At 41.1% G+C, this 25,487-nt stretch overlaps 2 protein-coding genes across 2 annotated transcripts in view; one reads left to right on the forward strand and one right to left on the reverse strand.

Moving 5' to 3' along the window:
* DNER (delta/notch like EGF repeat containing) overlaps positions 1-25,487 on the forward strand; it is a 341,370-nt gene that overhangs the window by 215,862 nt on the left and 100,021 nt on the right. Inside the window, exon 6 of the mRNA XM_049769355.1 lies at positions 9,892-10,045. Coding sequence (XP_049625312.1) covers positions 9,892-10,045 — 154 coding nt within the window. The remainder of the gene's footprint in view (positions 1-9,891; positions 10,046-25,487) is intronic.
* Positions 19,921-23,993, reverse strand: LOC126000989 (DDB1- and CUL4-associated factor 8-like). Its single transcript, XM_049768176.1, is given in 3 exon segments — positions 19,921-20,829; positions 20,831-21,095; positions 23,983-23,993. Coding segments are annotated over 3 exon segments (1,185 nt in total).

Genomic DNA, 25,487 nt, shown 5'->3' on the forward strand with positions numbered 1-25,487 from the left:
TTCATCAACTTTCAGCCCCTTAGCTGGTTTTAACCATCACAGATTCTCAGATATTTACTAGGAATAAATGCTGTTTGGAATCAGACTTGCTCATGAAGAAACCAAAACCAGAAACTCCTAGAGCCATCGCTCCTTTTACTTCCTTTCCATCTTCTGTCACCTCCTTTCTCTTTCCAGTGGTAGAAGGACCTGTGAGTAGCCTTTTGGCTTAGAGTCATCATGATCCTATTTGCAGCACCCTCTTTACTGGGACATGCAAAAGTCATATAAGCATCTATGAGAGGCTTTGAGGTGCAACCAATAATCAGATAGACAGGGAACTGGGGGAAGGGATTTTTCCTCGGGAAAGGGACCTTTTCTTAACCTCATTCCCAAAACTCTCCTGAGGGTCTGCCTTTGAGCAGTTTGTGGTAGAGTGAAAGTAATTCAGTGAACATTCACACAACTATTATGTATGAGCAATGATGCCCCATAGGGTTGCCCAAGCCTTCTAAGAGTAATCCCTAAGCACAGAGCCAGGAGTAAATCCTGTACATTGCTGGTTGTGCACCCCAAAACAAAATAAAACAAAAAGGAAATACAAGACTTCCAGAAGAAGAACTAAAATGCCAGGGGTGATACCTGGGGACATTTTAGAAAAGATGGTGAATATTCTGCATGAATCGATGGTGTAGGCAATGAGAGGATTATATACAGCTAGAACTAAGAAAGTATTGTTGTTAAAAACCTTGATCTTGGGGCCGGAGAGATAGCATGGAGGTAAGGCATTTGCCTTTCATGCAGAAGGTCAGTGGTTCAAATCCCGGCATCCCATTTGGTCCCCTGAGCCTGCCAGGAGTGATTTCTGAGCATAGAGCCAGGATTAACCCCTGGGCGCTGCCAGGTGTGACCCCAAAACAAAAACAAACAAACAAAAACAAAAACAAAAAAACCTTGATCTTGGGGTCAGAGCAATGGCGTAGCAGTAGGGCATTTGCCTTGCATGAGACTGACCCAGGACAGACTGGCTGACCCAGGATAGACCGAAGTTCTATCCTCCTGCGTCTCATATGGTTGCCCTAGCTAGGAACGATTTCTGAGCACAGAGTGCCAGGAGTAACCCCAGAGCATCACCAGGTGTGGTCCAAAAACAAAACAAAACAAGAACCTTGACCTTGCTGAAGCACCTTAATTTATCTGTCCTTTTAGGTGAGCTATTTTCAGTTCTCAAATGGATCTTATAATACCCACCTGACAGATGTGAAGATTAGTAAAATCATTGCAGAGGAGCCAGATCTATAAACAAGGAGATTTGGTGCCTAGTCAACTGGGGACTTAATGTTGATACTAATGTCTCAGGAATACCAAAGAGAAGTGAATGTATTTTTTCTTTGCTTCTTTTATGGGTAAAGTATAATAGAATGAATCCATTTTGGCTCTGAAGAAGAAATAAAGCTCTTCAGAAAACTTCTTTTGGTCCTTGATTGTCAGGCATGACTGAGCAAGGGAAAAATTGTAAAGAATGCAGAAAAACTTAATGGGAGGACAGGATCCTGGGGGCCAGGCAGGGGAATTTAGACTTATTTATTCATTTGCTTGGTTCTGTATTTCATTAATTAGTTATATAGGAAATATATTTCCTGTTGTGAAAGTTGAACTTCCAACAAAGTCTGAGTTTATGGTCACCAAATCATAAGAGGTAAATGAAGGAAACCATATAATTTGCTGCAAGATTTACATTGTTTCTGGGAACAAAAGCTTAATCCATTGCTGGTCCTTGATTGGATGAATTTTCTAAGGACTTTTAAAATAATGTCATGTAAAATGATGTCTGGCCCCTGATGCTCCCAGTCATGTCCACAAAAAATCTCATCTCTGTGACAAAATATGGTTTACTTTTGTGATTCCCACAGTTCCTAGTATAGGAAAATTTCATGACTTCATTTCCACTGACAGTTGTCTAGTATTCCATTGTGTATATGTACTACAGTTTCTTAGCCACTCAACTGTTGTTGGGTCTCTGGTTGTTTCTAGATTCTGTCTATTGTAAATAGAGCTGCAATGAACAGGGTGTACAGAAAGCATTTTTGTATTGTGTTTTTGTGTTCCCAGGGTATATCCCATTGGAGTGGTATTGCTGGATCAAAATTGAGCTCAATTTCTAGTTTTTTTGAGGAGTATCCAATTGTTTTCTAGAAAGGCTGGACTAGATGGCATTCCCACCAGCAGTGAATGAGAGTTCCTTTCGCTCTACCTCCCTGCCAGCATTTGATTGTTTTTGTTATTTGTCATGTGTGCCGGTTTCTGTGGCATGAGATACTAATTTTTTCTTGCATCTCCCTAATAATTAGTGATGTGGGGCATTTTTTCATATGCCTTTTAGCCATTTGCATTTCTTCTTTGAGGAAGTGTCTGTTCATTTCTTCTCACCATTTTTGATGGGGTTAGAAGTTTTTTTTTTTTTTTTAATTCCATCAGTACTGGTACCTTTTATGTATATCTTAGATGTTAGCCCCTTATCTTATGGGTATTGGATGAATAGTTTATCACATTCTGTGGGTGGCATTTTTATCCTAGTTACTATTTCCTTTGAGGTGCAGAAGCTTCTCTGTTTAATGTAGTCACACTTGTCTCTGCTTTTACTTGTTTGAACAGAGGTGTTTCCACCTTGGAGATGCCTTTAGTCTGAATGTTGTGGAGTGTTTTACCTATGCGTTTTTCTATATTCTATGTTTCTGAGTCTGATATCAAGGTATTTAATCCATTTGGATTTGACCTTTGTGCATGGTGTTAATGGAGGTCTGAATTTGCTTTTTTTTTTTTTTTCTCGCATGTGGCCAACCAGTTGTCCAAACTCCACTTGTTGAAAAGCCTTTTCTTCCTCTATTTTGTTTCTTGCTCTTTATCAAAGTTTAATTGATTGTATGTCTGGGGAACATTCATTAACTACTCAAGGCTATTAATTGATCTGAGAGTCTGTCTTTATTCCATTACCATACTGTTTTAATGACTATTGCTCTGTAATACAATTTAAAGTAGAGAAAAGTTATGCCTCCTATCTTCTTTTTTCTACGTGTTTCTTTAGCTATTTGTGGGTGTTTTTATTCCAAATGAATTTCAGAAGTATTTGATACACCTCTTTGAAGAATGTCATAGGCATTCTTAAAGGATTGCTTTAAATCTGTACAATACTTTGGGAAATACTGCCATTTTAATTATGCTAACTTCCCAATCCATGAAAGGGTATTTGTCTTCAATTCCTTGTGTCCTCTTTTATTTCTTGAAGCTGGTTTTGTAATTTTCTTTGTATAGGTCCTTCACTCTTAAGTTGACTCCCAGGTATTTGAGCTTCTGTAGCACTAATATGAGTGGAATTTTTAAGTTTTATTTCTTCTCTATCATTATTTGTGATTAAAAGGCCATTGAGGGCTGGAGAGATAGCATGGAGGTAAGGCATTTGCCCTGCATGCAGAAGGTCAGTGGTTTGAATCATGGCATCCCATACGGTCCCCTGAGCCTGCCAGGAGCAATTTCTGAGTATAGAGCCAGGAATAACGCCTGAGCGCTGCCAGATGTGACCCAAAAAAAACAAATTAAAAAAGGCCATTGATTTTTGCATATAATTTTGTAACCTGCCACTTTGCTATATGAATCGATTGTTTCTAGAAGCTTTTTGCGGAGTCTTCAGGGCTTTCTAAATATAGTATCATGTCATCTGCAAATAGCGAAAGTTAATCCTCCTTCTCTTTCTAAATATAGTCTGTCATCCAAATAGCGAAAGTTAATCCTCCTTCTTACTTGAATACCATTGATATCTTTTTCTTGCCTAATTGCTATGACAAGTACTTCCAGTACTATGTTAAATAGGAGTGGTGAGTGGGCAGCCTTGTCTTGTACCTGATTTTAGAGGAAAGGCTTTTTGTTTGTCTCCATTACATATAATATTTTCCATGGGCCTGTGGTAAATGGCCTTGATTATATTGAGAACAGCTCATTCTATTCCCATCTTGTTGAGAGTTGTTATCATAAATGGGTATTGAACCTTATAAAATGCTTTCTTTGAGTCTTTTGATATCATGTTTTTTATATTTTGTTTTGTTGATATGGTGCATGTATTATGTTGATTGAGATGCGTATGTGAAACCATCTCTGGAAATGCACCTCTGGAATGAAACCTAGACTGTCTTGATGAGGCATTGGATCCAATTTGCAACTCTGTGTTCCTTAACTGGTACATTTAGTCCATTGACATTGAGAGAGATAATTATCATGGGATTTAGTGTCATCTTTATGTAGGAGTTAGGTATGTGTCTCTAGGTCTGTCTTGTCTTAAAGGAGACCTATCAATTTGTCTTTTAAGACTGATATTTGTGTCTGTAAAGTTTCTGAGCTGTTGTTTGTCCATGATGCTATAAATGATTCCTTCAGACCTGAATGTGAGTATGGCTAGGTGAATTATTTTTGGTAAGGCATTTATTTTGTTGAGTTTTGTCACTATACACCACCACAGCCTTTGAACCTTGAGGATTTCTTGTGACAGGTCTGCTGTAATCTTAAGAATGATTTTTATAATGTAATTTCCCTTTTGGATCTTGCTGCTTTCTGTATTCTATCCCTATCTGTGGGATTTGTTAATGTGGCTAGAAGTGTCTGCAGGTGCCTTTCTTTAGATCTCTTTTAGGTGGCAAGCTTTGGGCATGCAGGATTTGGTTGCATGCAGTCTTTATCTCTGGGAGTTTTTATCCTTGACTCTTGATTTTTCACAAGAACTTTCTTCCTAGGTTTCTGGGACTCCAATGATTCCTATGTTGTTTCTACTTAGTTTATCAAAGACTTCTACTTTCATCTGTTCCCATTCTTTGAAGATTTTTCCATTGTCTGATAGTTTGTTTTAAGACTCTTTTCCAATCTCTTGTATGAAGTTGTAATGCATCTCCTCTTCCAGCTCTCTGATTAGGTCCTCAGCTGCTGTTACACTGTTGGAGAGGCTTTTCCATGAGGTTTTCATTTTGCCTATCAGGTTTTTCAGCCATTATTTAAGTTTGGAGGTTTTTTTTTTTTCATTTCTATTATCATATCATATCCTCTTGATTCTTATTTATGGGTAGTTCAGCTCATTCTATGCTTTCTTTGAGTTCTATGAGGATCCTCCATTTTTCTTCTCTAAATTCCTTATCTGAGAGGCTAAACAGGTGGTTGGCACTTTTCAGGTCATTGAAGCTGTCATCTTTATTCTCTGTGCATGGTGGATGCCAGCATTGTTTCCCCATTGTCACACTTGTAGTGTGGTTTTTCCTATGTGTTGTGCTGGGATTCGTGATGGCAGTGAAGCAGAGTGGCTGGGTTACTCTGGCTCCACCCTTAGTGGGCAGGGTAAGCGCATCTCTGTAGTCAGCAAACTCGTTAAGATGACACCCATGGTGCCAGAGCGATGTTGCAGGGGTAGGGCATTTGCCTTGTAAGCAGCTGAATGGACCTTGGTTCGAACCCCTGGCATTGCTTATGGTCCCTCTAGTCAGGAGCAATTTCTGAGCGCGTAATCAGGAGTAACCTCTGAGCATCACCAGGTGTGACCCAGAAAGGCCAAGGTGGGGATCCCACTATGCTTGTTGTTGGGTCAGCTCACCTTTGTCGACATGCCATCAGCAAGCTCTTCTGGGTAGGCTGGCTTCTGGCAGTAGCAGTGGCAGGTCAAGATGGCATCCACATTAAAATCTGATTTGCTGAGGTCTGAGTGATAGCACAGTGGTAGGGCATTTGCCTTGCATGCTGCCAACCCTGAACAGACCCCGTTTCAATCCCTGGCATCCCATATGGTCCCAGAGCCTGGCAGGAGTGATTTCTGAGCACGTAGCCAGTAGTAACCCCTGAGCGCTTCTGGGTGTGACCCCCCCCCCACCAAATAACAAAAAGCAAAAAACAAAAATATGATCTGGAACTTTTTAATAGCATATTTTCACGAGTCACAACTATTTCCATGAAATTCTTCATACGAATTGTATGCAAAATATAGTCCTTAAATAAGCAAATAAATTTATCTGTACTATGGAATGTCTGGACACTGACCAAGCAAATTTTTAGCAGACATCTTCTGGAACCTAGGCATGCAGAAATTGATAGAATTTTGGAATGGTCTGTTCTGGGCCCCATGCACAGCCTGGATGTTTCAGAGACAGTAACAAATCAATAGAGGCACAAAGCATTTCAGACATGCCTGCAAACGTAAGTGATGTATACTCCACTGGGACATTGGATCCAGGCCCAGAATTTCTTAAGAGAGACTGTTCTGTTTCTGTTTCTTCTATTATATTAAGCAAAAATATAGTAAAAAAAACAAATGAATGCAATCCTTCCTTAGGTTCCTAAAGCAGTTTGCTTTTAATTATTTCAAGGGTTTTCTCTGAAGAAGATGGTTCTAATGCATTGTCTGTGAAACTTTACATAGAAGGAAAAACTCACACCATCATGGAAAACTTAGACTTTAAACAAGAAGATACTATTGTGAGAATACAGCTCTTCCTTAGTTCTTTTACACAAATCTGTGTAAAACACAAATGTAACAGAGTCAAAAAAAACAAGCCATTGTTTTTCTTTCCTTTCTAGAATAGAATTGGTGAACATATTATTAAAATGAAAGAAACTGGATTTTATTTATTTTAATGAAAATAATAACCCGGGAAGACCGGGTTTTAAAAGGATTTTTTTTGTATTTAACAAAACCATTCCATGAAACAGAGAAACACCTCTCTCAAATCTGCTGCTTGGTGAGCTTAACCAAGTTGGGTTCAACCAAGTGAGTCTTTGTTAACGGTCAATCTAGAGAGAGACCTATTTGTCTCTGACTTCTTGTTGGTTGCTGAGGTTGGCTTGGTCCAGACTGCTGTGTTTGCTTGTGGCAAAAGCCATCTATAGGTGGTGCCAATCCTGTGCTCACTATGATCTTAGAAATATGCCTGTTGTAGGGCAGAGGCATGTTGGGATGGAAAAGTGGAGATGTGCAGTTACAAACAGGAAACAGCAATTACTTTGCTTCATCTTTTTTGCATATATATCCTCCAGGAAAGCAAAGGTTGAGCTAATCCTAGGAATTTCAACATTCAGCTTGCATATTTATAGGTAACAGATAAAAATAAAATATTTAAAACTCATAATTATTTTCTATTTTATTGTCTAAATATTAAAATGACAGTTGATAAAATCATTTAAAATTCATTGTAATTCTACATAACTTCCATTGTAATTAGCCTTATCTGGAAAAATCACCGTGGTCTAGAAGCAGAAAGGAAGAATTATCAGACATGAAGCTGACTTTGAGTTTTGGTGGGATTGTTGTTTTATCTGATAAAATGCTAAGAGAATCTACCAATATTGACCCTTTCCTTAGTGGGCAGCTATGATAATCAGAGTACAACTTCATGGCCAAATCATTGGTAGACAGATAGGGGTGAAATTTGCATACAAGGATGAAGTAGTAGCGAAGAGCTACAAAAGAAAATGAAATATAGGCGGGACTAAAATTTATCAGGAAATGGACAAGGCAATAAAATCGGATATAGAATATAGAAAAGAACAGATTTACCATATCTTCTCGTTGGAAAGAAAGGAATATATGTATTAGATTGGAAAGAGGGACTGGAGAAGTTGATATGCTGAGTTAGAAGAAGAGAATGAGTTACTTTACATATTATGAATCAGAAAGTCTGGAAGAAAAGAGGGGCAGTGTGTTTGTTTATAGGAGTTTTGAATATCTATCTTGATGTGTGGGGCTGGGGGAGCTTAGAAGAGGTGTTATGCCTACTTTGTTTTGATTCTTTTTTTTTTTTTTTTGGTTTTTGGGCCACTCCCGGCGGTGCTCAGGGGTTACTCTTGGCTGTCTACTCAGAAATAGCTCCTGGCAGGCACGGGGGACCATATGGGACACTGGGATTCGAACCAACCACCTTTGGTCCTGGATCGGCTGCTTGCAAGGCAAAAACCCCTGTGCTATCTCTCCGGGCCCCTTTGTTTTGATTCTTATCAGTAAGATTTGCTATGGCTTTCTACTTTCCACTGCTCTTTCCTTGCCTACTTTGTGAAAGGCTGTTTTCTTGCTACCCATTCATTGCCCCCAAAAGACTTTAGAACTAGACTTGAGATGCTTTTAGACATATCTCATCCCTTACGCTATATTGAGAAGAAAGTGGGGAAGCTCAGTTTTATCTAGTTTTTACAATTACTACAGAAACAAGGCTTCCAAAGGCAAGTTGTTTAGGGTCAGAGAGATAGTACAGTAGGTAACGTGGTTGGCTTGAATGTGTTTGTTTTTGTTTGTTTGCTTTTTTTTTTGTTTTGGGGCCACACCCATTGACGCATTGGGGGCTACTTGCTGGTTATGCACTCAGAAATCGCACCTGGCTTGGGGGGACCATATGGGATGCTGAGGGATCAAACCGCAGTAGCGCGCTCAAGGCAGACGCCTTACCTCTAGCCCCACCACTTCAGCCCTGGTTGGCTTGAATGTGGATGTCTTGGGTTCAATCCCCTGAATACTGCCAGATGGATTCCAAACCTTTCCTGCTTCTCCTACCACCCAAGCTGTTTTCTGGATCAGAGTCAGGCCTTTTTACTAAGATAAGGTAATAAGATTAATGAAAGAGTACCTTGACTTATACTTTAAGCCCATGACTTAATGCGTAGTAGACTGAACATTAAGAAGTTATTTTCAGTACAGTTAAGTAGGTTCTTTCAGTCCCTCTGGAAAGAGTTGTACAGATATAACATTGGAGATGTTTTGCTCACTATCTGGATCTGTGCCAAAGGATTTTAGTTACCTGGACTGACATCTCATTTAATGGCCGTTGCACAAAATATCTGAATAACAAAATTGACATTGTTGTGTTAGGTCAGCAAAACTTCATTCTTGGCTTAATATGAAGTTATCCTTTTTATTTTTAATTTAGAAAGATAGAAAATGGTTAGGGTGAACATGAATCAGAATGAAAAGTAAAAAGAAAGGCTTAAACTGAATGGTAAGTAATACCTATAATTTCTTTCAAAAATATCATTTTAACGGACTTGCAATATAAATGATGCATAAAACCCCTCAGTATTGGCATTATTATATAAAGAAATGGTGCTGTGGTACTGGAGAAAGATGTGTTATATTCTATACATATATACATATTCTTCTGAAGTCCTTGTGGAATAAGAGGCTTACTCTTAGCTCTGCAACTCAGCTCTTAAAAAATATGGAATCTCACCTTTTGTGGTCACAAGGACTGAAGTAGAGGAGATATTGCCAAGTTGAAGAAAAAATAAAAGACAAATACTGAATGATTCCTGTCTCATGTGAAATAACAAGTCACAACAAAAATAGCTTAGTTCTTCAAAAAATAGGTTGGTTACCAGAGGCACTAAAGATGGGACCGGAACAGTGGTGCAAGTTGTGGGGCATCTGTCTTGCACGCACTAACCTAGGATGAACCACGGTTCGATCTCCTGGCGTCCCATATGGTCCCCCAAGCCAGAAGCGATTTCTGAGTGCATAGCCTGGAGTAACCCCTGAGCGGCACTGGGTGTGGCCCCCAAATAAAAACAAACAACCAAACAAACCAACAAAACCAAAACCAGAGGTGGTAAAGTGAGTGTATTGGAAGAATGGGCTAGTGTAAGATGTATACACAGATAGAATCTGAAGCCAGACCTTGAAAAATTAGAATATTTGGAATACATGGTGAACTGATACAACTTTAAGCTTAAACTTTAATTTAAGTTTAAATTAAACTTTAAATTTAATTAAAATTTAATTTAATTTTAAATTAAAATCTTTTAATTTAAAGGATCTTTAAATCCTTTTTAAAGATCGTGCGTCATTGCCAGCTTCTACATTCTAGGTGACTTTTATATAATCAACCCTGTGTGTTTGTGTTTTAGGCAACATTTTCCTGTAGCTGTGCTGATCAGTATGTGGGTCCTTTCTGTGAAGAATTTGATGCCTGCCAGACGCACCCCTGTGAGAACAATGCGAGCTGTGTGGATGCCAAGGAGAAACAAGAGGGAAGCAACTTCACCTGCATCTGCCTTGCTGGTAGGGCTTGCAGAGAAATAGTTCTTCATGGCTCCAGACAGTTGGGCACTTATTAAGACTGGTTGAAGCCAGTTTTCTCCAGCTATTTAATAAGGCACCTTCAAGATCTAGAACCCTGTAATTCCTGTGCTATAGAATCAGGAGTGAAAGAAGATATTGAGTAGAGGTGGAATCCTATAGAAAGCTCCTATGTGGCTTTCTGACATCAGGGTATCCAGAAGTCTGAACACTTTACCATATTTTTGTTGTTGTTGTTGTTGTTGTTTTAGACTGCATGTTCAGGGAGTCTATGGTTCAATGTTTAAGGCTTACTCCTGCCTCTGCGCTCATTACTACTCCTGGTGGTGCTTGAGGGATCATATGGGATGCCAGGTATCCAGGTTGGCCTTGTGCAAGGCAAGACCTACCCACTGTGCTATCTCTTTATTACCATATGTATTTTAATTCAATTTTTGGTTGACTTCTCATTGACTTGACTATTGTGGCATTTTAGGGTTTTAGAATTCACTCCTCCCAATTATACAGGGCATATGTATAATTGGATCCCCTAAATTTCCAGCGCTGTCCCCCTATAGTTATCCTTCTATTCAATTCTCTTTCCCACTTTGTTTATTTGCCAGTAATTGCCATAGTTTTCATTAAATCTAGGAATTATTTTTGTATTTATTGATTTATATGCTAGTTTGATTGTTTTATTTCCCCACAAGTTGGATATTTGGTAATTGTTTTTCATGTCCTGTTTCATGTCCTGAGCATGATCACCTTAGGTTATGCTTTTGAGGGGCTGGAGAGATAGCATGGAGGTAAGGCGTTTGCCTTTCATGCAAGAGGTCATCGGTTCGAATACCAGCGTCCCATATGGTCCCCCGTGCCTGCCAGGAGCAATTTCTGAGCATGGAGCCAGGAGTAACCCCTGAGCACTGCCGGGTGTGACCCAAAAACCACACACACACACACACACACAAAAAAAAAAAGGTTATGCTTTTGCCCCCAAAAGTCAAGATTTTTTCTTTTATGTATGGTGGAGTGATGAGTATACCACAGCTTCTTTATCCAGCCATATGTTGATGATTATTAAGGTAGATTTCATGCATTTGGTTATTGTGAATAATACTGCTATGAAGAAAAAAAGAATGAAAATATTCTTTTTAAATGAGTATTCTATGTCCTTTAGAGTCATTCTAAAAAGTGGTATCATGCAGTATTTCGATTTTGGGTTGGTGATTTTTGGGTTGTGCCCAATTGTGGCAAACTTATTCCTGGCTATGTGCTCAGGATGCTGTAAACAGTATAGGAATAGAGAAGTATCAACTGTATGTTAGATAGGGTCTTTAACCCAGTACTGTCTTTCAGCCCTAGTATTTCCATTTTCAAGCCAACCCATACTGTTTTCCAGAGTGTCTATATCAGCAAGCACATTCTAGCCAGTGAGGTACTGTAGTTCTTTTTTCTCACATCCTCACCAACACTTGCTATTTCCAATCTTTTGGAAATAGTATGGCACAGATCTTAATTTACTTCTTTTTCAGCCAACTACATGCTGAATTCTTAAGGAACAGGAATTGGGCACAGGGTGTTCTCCCAGTGAACATTTAAATACAATTATTTTGATGAAACGTCAAAGCAAATACCAAGTCACTTCTCTTTCATTATTAAATCATGTGCAAAACCACATCATCTTAATTGTGCTTCCATTCTGTTGCCAATTACTGCACTATGTAGGATGTGTGTGTGTGTGTGTGTGTGTGTGTGTGTGTGTGTGTGTGAGAGAGAGAGAGAGAGAGAGAGAGAGAGAGAGAGAGAGAGAGAGAGAGAGAGAGAGAGAGAGAGAGAGAGTTTGGGACTGGGGGACAATGAAGAATCTTTTGTCTTTGTTTTGGAGCCATACCTGGCAGTACTTAGGGGTAGGGGGAAGAAAGAGAAAGAGGAAGGAAGGAAAGAAAGAAGGAAGGAAGGGAGGGAAGGAGGGAGGGAGGGAGGGAGGAAGGAAGGGAGGGAAGAAGGGAGGGAGGGAGGGAGGGAGGAGAAAGAGAGAAGAGAGAACTTGGGACTGGGGGTGTGATGAAGACTCTTTTTGTTTTTGTTTTGGAGCCACACCTGGCAGTACTTAGGAGTTACTCCTGGCTCTGCATTCAAAAATCCTGACAGGCTTAGGGGACCATATAGAACAGATCATAGGAGATTGAACTCAGGTTGGATCTAACCAAGGCAAGTTACTTACCTGCTGTACAATAGTTCCTTCCCTGATTAAGACTCATAAACTAATAAGGTCCAAGAGATAGGTTGGATGATCATATCTTTTTAAATATATTTTAGGACTGTGATTGTCATAGGACCAGAGAGCTAGTATAGGGGTTATCTTCTAGCATCTTGGGATTCCTAACACCACATGGTTCCCTGTACAGTTGTTGGGGACAGATCTGGATGTATCCATAGCATCATAGTATGTCTCCTATATTCAGATCCCTAGGTCACACTCCCTCAAATCCCTTGTCTAGCTACTGATTTGCATATATATTTAGAGATTCCTCCCTCTCCAGGCCACTGTGAACTCAGTCATCAGAGAACCCAGCTCCTCAGTATCCCAGGGTGTTGTCTACTTCCACTGGGCAGCAGGCTCTGAGCTCTGCTGGGTGCCTCCCCATCCTCTGTCCACAACCATCTTCTTCCCCCACCTCCATTTCTTTGGTCTCCATTGTGCTGCCCATTGGTTGACTGCACTAACTTTCTTACATCTATTTCCCCACATTTAGGCACAACTGGTGGAGTCCTTTCCTATGAAAATCTCTTCTTGCTCTTTGACCAAAGACCCACATCCAAGTCTCATTTTTGTTCCTCAATCCAATCCCCTTCCTTGTTGAACCACACTCTACTGCCCACTTTCTGTGGATCTGTCTGAGTCCTCCTTTGCCTGACTGATTATCCTCAGTTTTCTATATTATACCTCCTAAAATTCCCTCTCAACCCCATTTCTCAGGAAGTCTCAACTAACGACTATAAATCAGATCTGTGTCCTTCTCCCTTATTTAGACTATTCTGGTCTCTAGGCCTCATTGATCTTTCTTGTACATGTATCATTTGATTTTCTGCTCTCCCTCCAGCACCTGCACCTTTAGACTTACTCTCCTGAGAATTGAGCTTATTCTCCTCAGCAGTTCTGTTCATCGTTATATCCCACGGTATCTGAGGAATGGAGGACACTTCAGCTGGTGTTTTCATTGAATTCATGATTGAATACAAACACAGCCACTTGTTTAAATCATTTCTCTTTGGATGGGTCTTTAAGATACTTGATCAGGAATGTGAGAGTATATCCAGATCTTTCTACAAATAGTCTCAGTCAGAGCTTATAGTATTGTAGTGTTTTTTTTTTTTTATCTGTTTTCATGGACACTCGGTTCAGTTGTGTGTCTTATTGCTTGCATAGAGTAGGAGCTCATGAACATTTTGCTGAATGTATTAGTGAATAGAGTGATATTCAGTCCTTGCCTTTCCTTCCTATGCACACTCTCTCTCACCTTGGCTTCTCCCTTTAACATATTGTTTTTCTCTTATCTCTTTCTACACCAAACAGGAGAGCAGAGTCCGTGGTATAATTCTTTATTTTCTTCTTATTTCCTGATCCCTGCCAGTGACATGTCCTTGTGCCTAGGAGATTTAGACTGTATGATTAAGTGGAAACTTAAGTTCTTTAATCAGGATTTATTTTATAAAAAGCCTTCTCATTTTAGGAATATAATTTTTCCTCCAAGGAGCTATTTCTGAGCAAAAGAGCTTTGATACCCCTTCCTCACCACCCCTGCCAAAATATTATCAGCTTTGTACAAAGCATTTTCCAACTTCAGAGCACTTCATTATCTCAACTAATTGGTGATTTCTGCCTACTTAAAAAATAATTTCCTAGATGTGGGAAACATCATGTGCCTTCTACCCCAGCTCTGCTGCATAAGATTCTGGGCATGAGACGAGTTGAACATCCCAGGTACCTCTGAATTTTATGGGAGAAGGGAAGGATCTTCCTCTGAAAACAGACCCTGAGTCAAAATTCAGAGGGATCTTCCCACCCCAGTTCATGTAGCTCTAGAAGGGAGCTCTGGCCAGGCAGGGCAGGCTGCTGAGCCAGGTTAGGGAGGAAGGTAGAAACATGGTCCAGAGAAATAACTACACTAATAACTATGATGACAATGGTAGTGAGTGAGAGAAAAATAGAATGCCTGTCTCAAATATAGGCAGGGGCTAGGGGAGGAGATACATGGGGGGAGGGGCATTGGTGGTGTGAAGGTTGCACTGGTGAAGGGAAGGTGTTTTTTTTTTTAATAACTGAAACCCAAATACAAACATATTTATAACCCTGGTGCTTAAATAAAGATATTAAAAAAAAAGAAATGTGGTCCAGAAAATGGAAGGAAGAATTTTGAAAGTGTGAGCAAGGACATTTGAAGGACAAACATCAAAATGGTTAGAAATACTTAAAATTTCTAAAATGAGGAGACAGATTGATTCCTAGAGTCCTGGAACAGTGGAAGACTTGATTCAAGAGGCATTAAAATGTACTGAGAACTCGTACATAAATGGTGGAGTATGAGTCGTGAAACATAGATATGAGTAGTGCCAGAGCTTTCTTGAAAAAAAAAACAAACAAACAGAAAAGGGTTCTGAAGTGATCACACAGTGGGGTCCTTGGCTTGCATGCAGCCCACCTGGGTTATATCCCTGGCACCCCATATAGTCCTTAGAGCCCCATTGGGAGTGGTCCCTGAGTATAGTCCCTGTGCCAGGAATGAGTCCTAAGCACTGATGGGTATGATCCCAAAAGAAAGGACTTTATGGAACTAGGGTCCTTAGACTATCAAACTAAATAAATTGATCATTTTGTAATACATTGAAGAATTGGGTACATATTGCCACAGACAAATTCAGGACATTTTCCTTTCCGTGCAAACATCTTTAGTGACCTTATTCCACTTCTTTCCCACAGAACACACACACACACACACACACATGAATCTGTTTTCTGTCTGAGGTTTGCTCTGCCTGTCATTTAGATGATGGGACTTGTGTGTGGCTTTTAGTCTGGATTCTTTCACTCAGTATTGTGTTCCCAGGGCTGACTGAATGGCAGCCTGGACAGTGGCCCTCTTCTCTTTCTGCCAGAATCATCTTCCCCCATGTAGATACAGTCCAAGTTGCTGCTTTGTTCATCCATGGACATGGGGCACCTCCTCACCTCTGGCTGTGGGTCATAATATGAGGAACCCCTCTTTCTTCCGTGCCTTCTCTCCTCTCTTCCCCTGGGATCTTTCTCTCCCACTGTTTTCTGTTCTCTTTGAGCTCCATTGTGCCCTTCTCATGGCTTGATTGCATGGATTTGGGGCTCATTTCACACAGCATCCCTTGGACAAGGATGCATTTGTCTGGTCTGGTTCTGTTTGTTCTGCCTCTGCTTCTCTCTATCTGGCTTTCCACCCCCATCTCCTGCTCTCTCACTGCATCCCCTCCTGGTGCTCTGGATCCAATCAAAAACTTTTCACCTTATCCCTTTCCACTTCCTTTCTCTTCATCTGGTTAAACTGTATCCCCCAAGATTCCTGGTGATGTCCTTTGAGCCTCCAGAGTTCTCTACCTCATGGTGCTTCTGGCTTCAGAAGGGCTCCCTCCACCCCTGAACACACACTTTCCTAACAGCCTGTATACTTTGAGATGGTGACTGTGTTTTGAACCTTAAAATTAATGTTTTCCATCCTGCCGAAGGTTAGGAAACTTCATGCTTTGCTTTCCACTGCATATTCTTGCTTGATTCTATATTCTCAATAGCCTTTTTCAGATGGGCTTCTTCTCCTTTGCTATTGGTTTGGAAATCATGCTTGCATTTGTTCCAGTGTGCTTATTTCCCCCCAGGCATCAGTGCATCTTCCTAGTTTTCCTGTTAAATAATTTCTGCTTTCTGATGTCGAAATTGAATGCCTGTGAGATGGAACGCTTTGATGGGGTGCCAACTCCTGCTATTTATTTCTTACTCCAGTGTGCTCATGTTAGGTACCGCATCTTTGCATCCATGCCTGAGGCCCCCATGGTTCATATCTCTTCACCAGAGTGAGTGCTGAGGCTGGTGGGCTCTTTCTGTGGTATCAGCCCTTCAAAACAAATCCAGTAGATTTGGCTCGATGCACAGTGAGGCTATTAAAAGACTGGGCACGTTAAAAATAGCGCACAGCACCATTTTCACCTTAATGCCTTTAGGACAGTTCTGAAGAAGCAATGTGATGTTGCCTCATAGTCAAAGCAATGCAGAAGAATATAGACACTTTCTTTTATTTCAGTAGAGCGGGGTCACGAAGTAAACACACACACAATTGGTTGTGCTGGAAAAGAGAATGCTTCAAAGAAAAAAAATATACATATATATGGTTTAAATATATATATATATATATATATATATATATATATATATTTAAATGGTGTGACTCATTAACCAACTTTGCTCGTGTCTCATATCATTTTCTTTTGAACTCTGGAGGGGCATTCTCAGTTTGAAAGGGATGGATCATATAGTGATTGATAGAGTGATCATATAGTGACCATATTGTGCTGAGAGGCACAAATGTTTGCTAGGTAGCCGACAACCAAAAGACACAGTCAGGGGGTATGTTTCCCTCCCACCGTTTTCTGTTCTCTTTGAGCTCCATTGTGCCCTTCTCATGGCTTGATTGCATGGATTTGGGGCTCATTTCACCATTCACTCCCCCAACACTGATAAATTAAAAATTATATTTTATAAAATCAATCTTTAGTTCTATGTTAGAGGAAATGTAATGTGGTTTTGATCAAGTGAATTCCATTGTAGTACCACACACTTCTTTGAATGTGTCTAAATCCTTCTGCTAAGCTGGCATTTTCTCACTTACATGAACTTGATAGACAAAGTTCCTAAGGTTCAGGCTGCTTTTAGGCACTTAAAACGGTTAATTTAATTACTTTTAGGTGTGAGCCGCTTGTGGTATGAGCCATCATCAATAGGTTAGAATACTGTCTCCACTCAGAGTTTCCCCAGTGACCTCAATGCTCTTGAAAAGATTCTTTATATATATATAATATATAATATAATATATATATATTCATTCACAGGGAAAACTTTTCTTATATTCTTGTTGCTATTCTAGAATGTTCTCCAAACACACAGTGTAACATCTATGATATCCGAGGAGCAGCCATCAGTCAATATTTTCCATTGTTTGTTTTTTAACCAGTCATTATTCACTGATGGTAACAGCTGCCTGTACTCTGTGAGTCAGAAACTCTGAAGCTTTTTTTTTTTTTTTTTACTTTTTAAAAAATATTTATTAAAACTATTGTGAATTACAAAGTCCTTCATAGTTGGATTTCAGGTACACAGTGACAGTGAACAGACGACTTTTAGAATGTTTCCATATTCTTATTATAGTTACAGTCCAGGAGCCAACATCAGTTATGAGTCTATTTATGTCTGAGTTAGTAGCATTCTTCCAAAGTCCCTTGAGAAATAATCATCCATATCCCAATTTTGTTTACCACTGGTATAGAGGGAAATCATCACTAATTGAATATCTTCACTAAGGAGTTGTATGCCTCTGAAATAAAGGTACATATCTTGTTCTTGCAATTGATAAGGAGGTAGAACCACGCAGATTATGAATTTAAACCAGGCATTCATGCATTTAATGAACCATAGAAACACAGAAAACAAGCATCTTAAAATGGAAGATTTGAAAATTTTTTTTTTTTACTGAACTATATTTGTTGTGGTTTCTTTCTCAATTATTGATGTCACCATGATACACAATTGACATTTTGAAGTCATTAATGACAGAGCCACATGTCAACGGATATCTTTTTTGATAGAGCATAGACCAAAACATATGAATGTGAAGGACTAGATTCTACCCACTTTTTCTCTCCATTGAGGCTCTCACCTTCTTTTTCCTAGGTATTCAATAACTATTTTTAATTTGCTGAGGTGACCATTTCAATTTTGTCCTTCAGGTTATTTTAATGGCCCAATGAATAACTACTCAGAGAGGAAGTAGTGTAATAGAAAAAGACTGAAATTTCATAGCAAAATAAATCTAATTCATATGTAGAACCTGGTGTGTTAACATAAGGGTTAGTCCCTCATGTATACCAATACTTAAAAAATATAGAGGAACAACACAAAACTTTGGTGCTTAGGGCTCTAGCTTTGTTACACAGGCAGACAGGGATTCTCTTCCTGGCACCCATAATAGCCCCTCCCAGCTCCTCCAGGCACAGAGCAGGAAGAAGCCCTGATCATCACTAGGTGTAGCCAAAAAAGAAGACTTAAAAAATAAAAGAGGGGGGGCCTGCGGGATATTACAACAGTAGGGAATTTGATTGCATGCCACAACATGGAAGGTACCCAGTTCAATTCACATCATCCCGTATAACCTACAGGGTTATTTGTGAGTGCAGAGCCAGGAGTGACCCCTGACACCACTGACATGGCCCCAAAGCCAATCAACACAATCAATCAAATAAATAAATTAGCAAGGTGTTTTTTTATAGAATACGAAGGCTTATAAAAATCTGTTTCGCCAAACAACTGTCATTTTGTGAACATGATTCTAACGACAATGTTTTCCAAAATAAGCTTATGCTTCCCCTGCAGTATACAATGGTGTAAGTGCCAGACAGAATACATTCATTTCAAAAGGTCACAATGCATCCGGACAAAGTCTTTTGACCCTCACCAGTGTCCAGTACTGGTCCTGGCCACAGTCTCATCTCTCGAGATTCTGCCCAACCGGCCGTTGCCGCTGTACTTTCGTGACACTGAAAGCAACGTCTCAGCCGACGATCAGCTACTGCCACCGAAAAGGCAAGGGTCCAGGGAGAAATTTCAGTCGTATCCTGGCCGGCGAGACAACCGTGAGCATATAAAATGTCCAGTATCCTGAGCGGTGCGGGTTTGACATGGAGCAGGATGAGGCATCCTCGTCTGAGGACCAGGCGTTGTCGTCTGAGGACCTATTGGGGCCCAGAGACTTCGACGTCCACAAGAGCTGTTTAGAGCAGTTAGAGCAGGAGCGGGAGGAGGTCCTGGAGAACTGGGTGGCCTCGGAGGTTTCTCCCCTTCCTCGCCCCCGGCTGGCAGGTTGTATCTGCCCTGCGAAAACCGGCAGCTGGGCTCCAGGGCTAACTTCATCTCTGGCCGAATTCCTCTGCGCCGGTCGGTCGAGGGGCCCGCTCCAGCCCCGAGCTGCGGGTCTCGCCGGGTTCCCTCCCAAGGAAGCAAACGCTGCATGCTGCTCCAGATGTGCAGGGATCAGGTTAGGCTCCAGCGAGACCCAGCAGGGAAGCAGCTGGACAGGGGTTGTGCTCTCCCTGGTTGCTCACGGCTGTCTGTTCTCCAGCAGTGTGTGCCATGGGCCTTGCTGCTGCTCTTTGGGAATGATCCAGGCTGCAGAAGATGGGCCCTCAGCGTCTGATGTCCAGTCCCCAGGCTCCTTGTCTGCAGTCTTGTGGTAGGCGGTTCTCATTGGGGAACAGGGACAAAGGATCGTTTTGGAAGCCATAGTTGCTGGGATTCAGGACATGGTCTCCTTCCCTGCGGTGGCTGTGAACTTCTCCCCGGAGGAATGGCTGTGCCTGGATGCCTCTCAGCGGAAGCTCTACAGAGACGTGATGCTGGAGACTTATGAGCACCTGCGGGCAGTAGATGGGATAGAATGCTGGAATAGGCACGATACATTTTAGGATGGCTGGCATGGTGTGAGATCTTCACCTTCTTCAGATATATCAGAGGTACTCGAAGAATCATCAGAATCTGTAGAACCAGCGATTCCAGCTCCATCAGTTGCTCCACAATGACGCAGATGATCTCAGGGATTTATGTGATGCATCAGGCACCAAATCATGTAGTTGTCAAAAAGATTCCTGTGGCTCATGAGACATTCACCATGTGCTTGCTTATTCCTTTTCATCACGTTCTTTGTTTCTTCAGGGTCAGCAGTAACTATGCCTGAGGGTCCCAGGATCTTGACATTCATGTCTAGGCCACAGCTCACTATTATAGGTAGGCGAGGGTGGGGTTCAACACAATTGATGGTATCTCCCAGAACTGCCTCTATGCATTGAACAATCTGGCAAGATGACTTCTCCCAGAAAAATATATGTCCATAGTCACTGCCACTCACAACAAACTGACTTCTGGGCCCATAGAAATTGATCTCTTTAGGTGGCAAACTATTTCTATGCCCTTTGTATTTTTTCACATACTGGGTTTCATCACAGCTGTTAGTATCAAAGAGGTAAATATCTGCATCATTATAACTGGCCAAGAGCTCAGTGCCATCATGGCTGTACACCAGACTTGTGATGACTGGGTTAATTTGATTGGTTAACAAGTGCAGAGGACAGAATTTCTTAAGGACTCCATTATTGACCCTCTGGTCCATTTTTCTCTGGTCATATATTCTAACAACCAGATCCTGTCCACCCACTGCAAACTCGTGAATGTTGTTAGGATTCACAAAGATCGTATAGAGCCCCACTCTCTTCTGCTTCTCTTTTAACACGAGCAGTTCGGAAGCTGGCTGATCCAGCTGGAGGTCGACATTATAGACAACAGCATCTTCACCTGATGTGAGGAATCTGTGTGGGCAGTGTGGCACTAATGCCAGCTTGTGGGCAGCTGCTTGGTGCTGAGCCACACGCCTGATGGTCTGGCAGGCTGGGGAGGGGCAGAGCTGTGCCACCCGAACCTGGCCATCGCTGCCGCACATGGCCAGTGGCTGTGTCCCCACTATTTGGGAGGAACTTGGCCTGGAAGACATTACTGGTGAAGCCACTATCAAATTCCAGCAGGGCGCGCTGCTGCACCCAGTCCCAGATGATGACTCTCATGTCATGGCTGCTGCTTGTCAGCCAAGCCCCACTCTCGTTAAACTGCAGGGTGCTGATGCAGTCCATGTGGCCTTTCAGCTCCCACTGCAGCTGGAAGCACTGCACCAGCGCTCTGGCCCCCACAGGCCTCAGAGATGAAGAAACTCTGAAGCTTTAGAGTCAAATAAACTTTAAAGAAAAAAAGTCTCGGGGCTGAGATCACCAGATCACTTTGATGGAGTGAGTGTGAGTACCCCCCCCCCATACACACCCTTTCATATTTCTGGAAGACCTAGCAGTCATAACCAACCCTTATGGCTGCCGCCATGTCAGCCACCGAACTTAGAATTTCTGGACAACACAACACTTTCTCATTTTTTCAGTATTGTTACTCTATTATGAACACACCAAATGAGATGTCAAAGTAGCATGGAAGTCACCTAAGGTTAACAAACAAAAACAATAACAGAATGATCAAGTAGCAACAAATAGCTTAGTAAACATTTAGACAAAGACTTAATGACTTTATTGCTAGATATAATAATTTATATAAATTTTCTTTTGCTATAGTTTTTTTTAAAAAAAATAATGTATTACCACCCTAACTGTAAACAAGCAAAATGAAGTGAATTAGTTTGTGTCTATGAAAGGGAAGGCTTGGGAGTGGGTGGGAATCTGGGGGACAGTGGTAGAAGAAATCATATACTGGCGGTGAAATTGATGTTGGAACATGGAATAGCAGAAACAAATATATTCCAAGTAACTATCAAATGGTGTTTAAATAAAGTAATAAAAAAGAAAAATCAATATACCTGAGGGTTTTGATTTTTTCAAGTGTCCTTTAGAAAAGGCAGTTCCTCCACTTCGTGAAGTACTGACTGGTTTTTGTTTTCAAGAAAGGGGAGGGGGCTTATGGACAAAAATAAGAGTTTTTCCATTTGAAGGATAACATTTGGGCCATACCTGGTAGCACTCAAGGGGGTTACTCCTGGCTCTGTGCTCAGAAATCACTCAAAGACTTCTATTTTCATCTTTTCACAGTCTTTGAGGATTTTTTTTTCCATTGTCTGTTTTAAGGCTCTTTTCAAATCTCTTCTATTGAATGGAGTTGCTATGCATCTCATCTTCCAGCTCACTGATTCTGTCCTCAGCATCTGTTACTCTGTTGGAGAGGCTTTTCAGTGAGGTTTTCATTTTGCCTACCAAGTTTTTCAGGCTTTTTTATTTCATGTTGGAGTTTTTTTTATTTCTATTTTTATATCCTTTTGATTCTTATTTGTGGTTCATTCAGTTTGTTCCATGCTTTCTTTGAGTTCTATGGGAATTCTCCATATTTCTTCTCCAAAGTCCTTATCTGAGAGGCTAACTAGGTGATTTGCACTTTTCAGGTCATCAGAACTGCCATCTTTAGTCTCTATGCATGTTGTTTCCCAATTGTCACACTTGTAGTGTGATGTTTTTTTATGTGGGGTTCATTGACTAGGAGATGTGCACAACTATGCAGTGGAGTGGAGCAGCAGGGCTCCTCTGGCTCTGTCCTTTGGTGCAGGATCAGCTCCCCTCCATTATTGATGTGTGTTCCGCAGACTCTTCCAGCCAGAGTGAGTCCCACATTAATGTGAACATTGTAGGATCAGGCTCCATCCTTCCACCTTATAATGTTTCTCCTACAAACAACGACTCCCAAACAGTGGGGGTCGACATTACCCACACCATAGAAAAAAGGCTGAGCTGTGCTGCAGCTGCTAACAGAAGGTGTAGGAGTGACCTCAGACTAGATGTGTTGCCTTGACCACCCCCATCAGCCATTTTCTTCCAGGTCCTCTCCAGCTCTAAGATAAAAGGTTTACAAACATTTTTGATATAATAATTTTAATCTGATATAATTTTTAATAATAATCATTTTAATATAATTATTGTGTGTTAGGATGAGCCTAACTAGACCATTTCATCCATTTCACCCATTTTCACCCATATTGACTGCTTAATACCACTCCTATGGAGTATACCCTAGGAACACAATAGCAAAAATGCCCTCTGCATGCCATATGTTCATTGCAGTACTGTTTACAATAGCCAGAATCTAGAAACAACCCAGGAGCCCAACAACAGAGAAATGAAAAAGAATCTGTGGTATACATTACACAATGGAATAGTAGCAAAAATGGAAGTCATGAAACGTGCTTATACTTGGATGGACATGGAAACTGTTATTGTGTTGAGTGAAATGAGTCAGTAGGGTGAGGGATAGACATAGAATAGGTCTCACCATTTGAGGAATATAAGTGAAATAAAAGACAGTATGATAATAATATCTAGAACAATAGAATGTGGGCTGGAAGAACCAGCCATGATATGAAGCAAAGATTTTTGGGTGAGCACAGTTAGAGCACTAAACAGCACTGACAAACAGCCATGATAATAAAATAGTAAGGAAGAAACATAGAATCCTCTTCCAGACAAGGGGTGGAGGAGTCAGGAAATGGGGAACATTTGTGGCAGCAAAGTTTACTCTGGGTGGTATATATTTGATGACTGAAGACCAACTATGAACATTTCTGTAACCACAGTGCTTAACTAAAGAAAATATTAAAGAAAAAAAATTCACCTTTTGGAGAGAGGGAACAGTGCTGGAGACTAAAAGGTGAGGCCCAGGCTATTGCAGGGAAAGTAAAAGGGGCTGGGCCAGCACTTGTTGGTGCAAGGCATTTGGTTTTAATTCTGTTACTTCAGGAAGTCACTGGAAGGGATTAAATTCTAGAGTCATTAGATAAAGCTTTATGCCTTCGGAGATCTCTTTGGCTCCTCCCAAGGGAGACCATAGAATGGATTACAGAGAAAGAGAAGCAAGGGGTCAGGAAGCCCTCAAGCTGAGTCATTCTGTGGCTGTGGCTCCTGAATGGATGGTGTGCCTGAAGGATGTGATTTGGCTGCAAGGAGGAGCTAAATCACTGCTCCAACAATGGATGATAGTTGAATGACATGTATACTTTGGGAATATGCAACATGTGGGAACTGGAATAAGGAAGCTGGTGAGTGTTGGGCATTTTTAGAGGTACCTGAATGACATATTCCCCTTTCCTGTTCACTCTCTACCCCCAACCTCCCCAATCCAGACATTGGGGCCTAGTCTTTGAGCTGACACTACTGTTGCCTAATCCAGAGCCAGTTGTCTCAGAATTGACACAGAATGTGGTAAGCTTCATATCATGACTGGCTCCTATGTGCCAAGGTTGACATGTTGCCTTCTTCAATATCACTTACTATGCACTCTGGGGGAGACTTTCTTTGGCAGGAACAAGAAATATGCCTGAAGAACACCTATATTCCTTTATTCTCCGAGAGATTTACCTTGGAGGGAAAATACCCAGGCAGGTGAAGCTTTGAAGTGTCTTAGAGCATTTGACTATCTATCTCCTAGTCCCTAATTCAGTTTAGACTCCAGGGTTAGTAAGGACAACACATGACAAAAGCCTAGGTAGGAGCATTGTGTATCTAGCTGAGAATATTAAATAGAGATCAGAGCCTGGAGATTTTTCTGACTCCTGAAGGGAGCTCTTGGGGTCCAGGCAGTGATTCTTTGGGGGTTTCACAGGCCCTCCAGCTACAGAAAACTTGGCTGCTGTCCTTGGGATCTTGGCTAGCAGCAATGGTTGTCTGGAACCTCCCACTAGTAAGGCCGGAAGGCCAAGAATGCAAGGTCTAGTTCTTAGTTTATGCATAAGCAGATCCTCACTGAAGGAGCTGATTAACTGGCCTCCAGAGCTAAGGATGCTTTTAGTAATCTCATTAGCTCATAATCCTAGTGCTGCCTCTAGGCCTCCTTCCTGTCCTCCCTTACTTCCCGTTTTTTTTTTTTCTTTTTTTGCTAGTTTCATATCCTTAAACAACCTGCAAGCATGCTAATATCCACGCACTTTTACAGCTTAGCCAATTACCCCTGGCCTTTCTCTCTCTAGGTTCATCTTTCTTCTATATTAGAAATCTTTATTAAAATATTTGAAAGTTCTGGAATGCAGAGCAATGATAGAGCCGTAGCTAAAGCCTAGCCAGTTTTTGCCTTGGAGGAAACGCTTGTATTTGAGTGAGGGATGCCATTCTTTTTGGAAAATCTCAGGATATAGAGGACGTCACATTTCTCCCATGACATGCTAGAATGGACCCCCGATTCTTATGACCACGTCCAGATTCTCAAATGTTTTAAATGAGAGATTAAACTCTTAAATTGAGATTTTTCTTAGGTGCAAGTTCCTTGTGTTTAGAGATTTAATTTTTGGGGGCCACTCCCAGCGGTGTCAGGGATTACGCCTGGCGGGTCCTGCCTCAGAATAGCGTCCCGGCAGGACAAGGGGGACCATATGGGACAACCGGATTTGAATCCCAACTACCTTAGGTCCTGGATCGCTTGCTTGCAAGGCAAACGCCGCTGTGCTCAGCCTCTCGGGCCTAGAGATTTATTTATTAATTTTTTTAGATAAGTGTATTGGGAGTAAAGCTTGGGAAGATTAGAGGATAAGCAGATAATGTCGTTTATAAGAAGAAACTGTTTATATTAATAAATATA

This window comes from Suncus etruscus, chromosome 2, assembly GCF_024139225.1.
Source record: "Suncus etruscus isolate mSunEtr1 chromosome 2, mSunEtr1.pri.cur, whole genome shotgun sequence".
In the NCBI taxonomy this organism is placed as follows: domain Eukaryota; kingdom Metazoa; phylum Chordata; class Mammalia; order Eulipotyphla; family Soricidae; genus Suncus; species Suncus etruscus.